Source organism: Quercus suber, unplaced genomic scaffold, assembly GCF_002906115.3.
Source record: "Quercus suber isolate HL8 unplaced genomic scaffold, Cork oak 2.0 scaffold_275, whole genome shotgun sequence".
Lineage (NCBI taxonomy): Eukaryota > Viridiplantae > Streptophyta > Magnoliopsida > Fagales > Fagaceae > Quercus > Quercus suber.
Genome location: NW_027069731.1, coordinates 235739 through 242976, shown reverse-complemented (window position 1 = coordinate 242976; position 7238 = coordinate 235739). Strand labels below are relative to the sequence as shown.

The following is a 7238-nucleotide window of genomic DNA, read 5'->3' as shown; positions in this document are numbered from 1 at the left end:
TCTTGTTTTCAAATTCTGAAATTCACTTAGTACGTGTTATCAATATTGAATGAAGTAGATCCGTTTAAAACTTATTTTCCGCTGCACTCATCTTTATTTCCATCAGCACTCGTCCCCTAGCATCCGTGACAGGAGTAAGTATTGTCGATTCCACAAAGATCATGGCCATTACACCGAAAATTGTAGGGATCTCAAAGAGCAAATAGAGGAATTGATACGAAAAAGGAAGTTGCAGAAGTTTGTAAAGAAGGGAGAGTACAACAAATTCCGAGATGAAAACAAAGGCCAACATGAGTCCTCGTCCAAGAGCGGAAGTCGTCAGTCCCAGCCTCCCCAAAATATGATCGGGGAAATACAGACGATCGCAGGGGGGCCTGTCACAGGAGGCTCATTCAAATCACTTAAGAAAACACATCAACGACAGGTGAATAGCGTCCACATGGAGCCCCAACCAAAGTACAGACGAACTGATCAGGATATGACCTTTAACGAGAATGACGCTAGAGGAGTGAAACAGCCTCATAATGACCCTTTGGTCGTAATGCTTACCATAGAAGGGTTCAACACCAAAAGGATCCTCGTAGACAACGGCAGTTATGCTGACATCATCTACTTTCCTGCATTCCAGCAATTGAAACTGGATCCAGGAAGACTACGTCTGTTTGATTCCCCCCTCGTTAGCTTCAGCAATGACAGAGTATATCCTAAAGGCATAGTGACGCTGGCTGTAACTATAGGAACATACCCGAAGCAGTTGACTCGCCAGATAGACTTCTTGGTAGTAGATTGTCCCTCGTCATATAATATCATTATTGGGAGGCCAGCACTCAACAAGTGAAAGGTGTCCACATCCACCTACTGCCTGAAGATAAAATTCCCAACGGAAAATGGTATTGGTGAAGTTAAAGGAGACCAAGTTCTAGCTCGGGAATGCTACCAGGCTGTTTTAGCAGTTAAGGAAAATCACACGTGGACAATAGAAGAAAAAAAGGAAGAAAAGGTAGAGGCACTAGAAGTAGTGGAGCTGATCAAAGGGGAAGCAACAAAAACAACCAGAATAGGGACGACCCTAAGTCCTGAGATGAGAACGAAGCTCATTCAGTTTCTTAAGGAGAACTTAGACATCTTTGCCTGGAGCCATGACGACATGCCAGGCATATCTCCAGAAGTCATCCAACACAAGTTGAATGTGGACCCAGAGAGGAAGCCCATCAAGCAGAGACGAAGAACCTTCGCGCCCGAGAGAGACCAAGCCATCACTGACGAAGTGAGTAAGCTCTTGACTGCAGGCTTCATTAGGGAGGTATATTACCCAGATTGGCTTGCAAACATCGTTCTAGTAAAGAAAGCAAATGGGAAATGGAGGATGTGTATGGACTTCACAGACCTAAACAAGGCCTGCCCGAAGGACAGCTTTCCTCTTCCGAGAATAGACCAGCTCGTAGACTCTACGGCTGGGCACAAGTTGTTGATGTTCATGGATGCGTTCTCAGGGTACAACCAGATAAAAATGGCTGACGAGGACCAGGAGAAAACCGCCTTCATTACCAGTCAAGGGTGAACGGTTTTAGACCCCTTAAACACACACAGATTGCGTAGCCTAGATTAATTAGCCAAGTTGTTACTTAGTCAAATTAAGCAATTCTAGGTTAAAACAATCAAACAATCATATCAAGTTATAAAGCAGCGAAAAATAAATAACACAAGATATGATCACCCAGGAAACCACACGGTAAAAACCTGGGGAGGATTTGACCCACCGATCCTCAAGGCTAACCTGAATTCACTATGAAAGAATTGAAGTTCGTACAAAAGGACTACAAGCTCCCCGCTCGACTTCCTAATGCTACCCACCAGTAGAACTTCCTGACACGACCACGCGCAGGCTCCGAATCCACGGACTACTTCTTTCTTGAATTCTTCAATCAGCTACAAGCTCCCCGCTTGCTTTTCTTTTAAGTTCCAATGGTTGCAACAATAATGATCTTCAAGATGTTGAAATAATCTCCACCATGAAAACCCTAAGTTTTGTGTAAAGGAAAGCTCCTCAAAGATCTCACACGAGATTCACACAAAACAGCAATGTATGAGCAACAATACAATATGGACAACCTTCAAAAACGTGGCTAGGGTTTTGTTTATATACCTAGGGTAAAAACATAAAACCCTAAACGTTTAATGAAGTAGGGCTGAGTTGGAAATTCTGCAGAAAATTCAACCTGTGCGATTTTCGATCGATCGAGTCTATTCTTCGATCGATCGAGCCAGGCCGAAAGTCCCAAGTACTTCTGCAGCCACTCGATTCCAACTTTACAATATTAAACCAACTTTGAGCAAGTCTAAATAAGACTAAATACAATGTTTTGATCATGGTTTGCCAACATTACAAATTAGAGTTCTAAATACATAAAATCCTAAGACCTTAGAACCTAACAAACTCCCCCTTTGGCAATCCGTGACAAAACCCTAATTAACAGCTCAAAGTTTTACAAATAAAAAGCCCTTTACAAAGATAATGCTCATAAAATTCAATTCAGCCTAACTACTATCCATAGTTGCAAGTGTAGACAGCAGCTTAGTTGAATCAACCTGTATAATCCTGAAATACTCAACAAACGCATAAACGCATGTGTGACAGTAAAGAGTAAAACAACAGGTATAACATTCTTGTAAGATCCACACAACACAAAATAAAGACATATAAAAATGAACAAGTCATAAATATAAATCAATACGCAGTGAATCATAAAGCAACAAGAATCAATAAAAAATATCATGTATATCAATCAATGTTACTCCCCCTAACATGAATATCCCAAAAAATGATATACAAAGTGAAGCACATAGATACAATCTAAAACTCCACAAGCTCCTCTAAAAAAAAAAAAAATCTCCCCCTAACAACAAAAACTCTACTACAAGTCAAAACTCCACTCCCCCTTTTTGTGACGGAATGCCAAAGGGCAATCACAAGTCGCCATCAAAAGGAGGTGGTGAGGGTGAATGAAGACGCGCAAGATCAGCTCGGAGAGCACGCATCTCATCCAGCAAGTCCACCAAAATCTGACCATGAGCCTGCTGAACAGTCATGACAGTCTCCAAAGTACGACGAACATCAAAGTCGGCCGAAGGAGATGGAGGAACATCAGCAGCAGCAGCATCATCACCAACTGGAATAGGAATATCCTCACCAGCAAGACCTGCAGAAGAAGGAGGAGGAGGTGCGCTACTAGAGGGCTCAGATCTAGGGTGTTTAGAACCAGCTCGAAGATGAGCGGCCCTCTGTCTAAGAAAAGACGCACCTAAAGGACCTATCACATGGACGGGCTCAGAGGAAGGAAAGTCACTAAGACCAAGATAGAGAAGAATCCTATGAATGAAAATAGGATGAACAAGAGCATGAGCAGTAGATGAACTCCTATAAACTTCGTTCAAAGAACGAAGAAAAAGATGGGGAAAACTAATAGGAGCATCAGTAACAAGAGCGTACAGAAATACACACCTCTCAAGAGGAATGGTGTGAACATGGGAAATAGGCCAGATCGAATGACAAGCTATCCGAAAGAACAGATAGTGCAACCCAGAGAGCTCAGCAGAAGTGATCCGAGGATCAGAACCCCACTGGACAGTAGTACCAGTGACGTATGACAAAACATCGCTAATCTCGGGAGACTCATCATAAGGATAGACAGGATGCTGGACCAAAGGTACCCCTAGAGCATCAGCCACTACCCGAGGAGTAATGGTGTACTCTACGCCTCGTATCCAACTCTTAACTAGAGTGTTGGAATCATAGACGCGGATAGAGATGTTCGAATAGAACTCTCTAATCAAGGCAGAAGGTGGAGGAGGATCAGAAACATCCACCAAGGGTAACCAACCCCGACGCTCAAAATTTGCCCTAATGGCAGGATCAAGCTCATCTAATAGCACAGAACGCTCAGCCCAAATCTTTCTCTTAACGGTCAGTTTCTCAAAAGTCTCTTGGTTTGCCTCACTCGGAAACCTCTCACTATCAAAGGATGGAGGGGGTGAAGGAGAAGGTGAGGGAACACTCCTACGGGCTCTAGTTTTCCTAGGCATAGTGCTAAGGAAAGGACAGAGACACACAGAGAAAAACACAAAGAAACAAGAGAAAACAAAACCAAGGGCAGACTGCAAATTAGCACAATAAATAATATAGAACAAAAATCTATATGATGCATGAACAATAACATGTTGTGATGCATGATCTAAATGCAGTGACAAATTAAGTTTAATTGAGAGTAATTGGACAAAATTGGCTTGAACAAGGAATTTCTATCAAAAATCCCAAAATTTGAAAAACCACTTGAAAATTTTGCAACAAATTGATGAATTAAGCATTACAAAACACAGCACATAGATTATAATGCTTAATTACACCAACACAACAAGCCAATTTCATCAAATTCTATCCAATTTAACAAAAGCCCCAATTCGGATCAAGAACAAACCCTAGAATTTTCAATTTTTCACAAAACACAAAATTGATCAAATTAACCACCAAGGATCATTAATATAATGTGTCCCCACAAAAACCCAATGATCAATTTCATAAAATAAGGTTTGAATCAACAGAAAATCCAAAAAGAATAAAGTCCGAAAATTACCCTTAAATGCATGGATTTATGCATGAAATAATGAAAATAACATCAAAAGGAAGGGCAAAAGAGTCTTACCGGCTTGAGGAAAGAGAGATTTTGCAAAAACAACGGAGGAAAACGACAAAAATCTGAACTGTGGAGTCTTGCCAACGCGGAGAGAGAGAAAAAGTTTGAAAAAGGTTTGAATAGAACCTTTGAAAAAGTCAGAACTGAACTTTTAAAAAGCTTTTCCACGATATTCGATCGATCGAAAATTACATTCGATCGATCGAAAAGCACAGTCATTTTAAGACAAATGAGAGCACTTTTTCGATTGATCGAAAAATAGGTTGGATCGATCGAAATGGGCAGAGGCTCACTAAATTTTGGAAAAATCACAGTTTTTGAAAGACACAAGCCGAATTTTGAAAATAACTCCTCAAAGCATTAAATTGAAGAAACAAAATGCATGAGTATGAGATGGAATGCTTTTTCAAAAACCCAAAATTTTGAACCCAATATTCTTAAACAAATTGCAATCAACCTCCCATTATATTTTCTCAAGCAACAAATATGTTGTGCATAAATCTCAAGATATTTTCAAACTTGGTTGGTCAGACCAAAAACACACACTAGCATGTACAGTGTTTAACAAAGAGTAACTTGTGTCGTGTGTGATACTAGCAAAAACTTGAGATACATGTGAGGTGATATGTGAATAGCAATCAATCACAAAGTCTACAAAATTCATCACATAGAATTCAAAAGAGACTATCACCTAAAGAGTTACATCCTATAACTCCCACATCTCCTAGAACAAAAGCTTGCAATCATGTAAGTTTCTTGTATTTTTGCCTCTTATTTGCATGAGATGGCATTCAGCCTAATAGTACACACCGGTTTGAATTAAGTGAATTGGCATCAAGCCTAATAGTACACACCAGTTTTAATTTATTTTGAGGCTACACCTTATGTTCTTTTTGTGCATGTGCTACACTTTCTCGAGCACAGAATCTTATGATATGCACTAAGGTGTTCATGATTGGCTAGTGAACAGTGGTGAGATGGTTATTTATGCCTTTCTCAAAAGGATCAAGTCCGACAGTCAAATAACATGTGACTTCAAGATTAAGACAAAGTGATAAACACCATAAACATCTTTCCCACACAACATGCACTACAAAGCTCAAACTAGTAAAGTGCAATAAAGTAAGCTCATCCAAGCTAAACAAGGTACATAAGACATGTTATGTGTAAATAAATTGACCAACCTTGTTTTTCAAAAATCAAGAACATTATGTTCAACATAAATTTTGCTTCCTTCTTTTTTTTTTTTTTTTTTTTTTTTTTATTTAAAGGAAAACAAATAAATCCTAGAATGAAATGCATGAATGTAATGCAATGCAAGTCCTAGAATAAAAAAAAAAAAAAAAAAAAAAAACAAAGAACAATGGTCACAAAAGAATAGAGCAATGAAGCACAAGGACCATGTCAGAAAGACTCAATTATTTCGAGTCTTTTGCATCCAAAACTTTTTAGATGCACCATGAGCATTGGAGTTCTTATTCACATTTGAGTGATTCCCAACTCCATGATTGGAATAAAGGTTTAACACCTTTACCAATTCACCAATTAATGCCATAGGATCTTGTGCTTGAGGCACAGGCACTTTTGGTTTATTTGCTCTCTTATCAGCTTGAAGCTTGTAACAGTTAGGACGAATATGTCCAGACTTACCACAATAATGACAAACCCAAGCAGGTTTACCATGCATCTTGTCCTTAGATTTGGTAGGCTCCTTAGGTTTAGATTCTCTTAAGTCTACCCTAGTCTTCTTAGGTGGTGAAACTTCTACAGGTTTAACTACCTCACTCACAGGTGGTTTGACAGTATCACTCACAACCTCACTCACAGAAGGTCCAGAAGAAGAAGAAGGAACAAAAGTAGTGGAATGTGGTCCAGTATCAAAGATGCTTTCAACATATCCTAACCCAGTTTTATCAGAAGGATACTTTTGAACATTCAGCATGTGATCAAGTTTAGAACTAGCAGATCTAGCAACAGATAAATCATGTTCCAAAGTTCTAACTTTATCAAGCAAAAGCATATTCTCAGATTTAACATTATTCAAAAGTTCATTTGCATCAAACAGTTTAACAAGCAAATTTCTCTTTTCAAGCTCAAGAGAATCAATTTTCTTTAGGCCAAGATCAACTTTCATAGCATCCTTTGCAGCAATTTTGCAAAGTTTGTTATAGGCCTCTTGAAGATCTGCATCTTCAGAGAGTTCCCCATCAGAAGGGTTCTCTTCAGCAGATATGCCTTCATTGACTATAGCAGTAGCCGTGAAAGCAATGAAGTTTCCATCCTCGTCACCACCGGACTCATCATCAGAAACCTCATTATCACTAAGGGTTACAGCCATAGCTTTACCCTTAGTCCTTAAGAATGTAGGACATTCAGACTTCACATGACCATACCCTTGACAGCCAAAACACTGAGGACCCAAAGAGTTATTAGAAGATTGACCAGAATTTTCTCTAGGTTTTTCAAAATTGTTAACCTTAGTGGGATCATTCTTCCTAAAATTTCTAGGTTCAGCAGTGTAAGTACCTCTTGCCTTTCTATTTGTAT

At 39.4% G+C, this 7238-nt stretch overlaps 1 protein-coding gene across 1 annotated transcript; it reads left to right on the top strand.

The window, feature by feature from the left end:
- Positions 1-439: 439 nt before the first annotated feature.
- On the top strand, positions 440-1561 carry LOC136070974 (uncharacterized). Its single transcript, XM_065781668.1, has 2 exons — positions 440-778; positions 869-1561. The coding sequence occupies exons 1-2, from the start codon at positions 440-442 to the stop codon at positions 1559-1561; spliced, it is 1032 nt and encodes a 343-aa protein (XP_065637740.1).
- The last annotated feature ends 5677 nt before the right edge of the window (positions 1562-7238 follow it).

Bases quoted from the DNA above. Each gene is read 5' to 3' on its own strand.
- LOC136070974 (XM_065781668.1), top strand. From the start codon at position 440: ATGGAGCCCCAACCAAAGTACAGACGAACTGATCAGGATATGACCTTT. The intron at 779-868 runs GTAGTAGATTGT...TACTGCCTGAAG, and splicing joins CTCGCCAGATAGACTTCTTG to ATAAAATTCCCAACGGAAAA.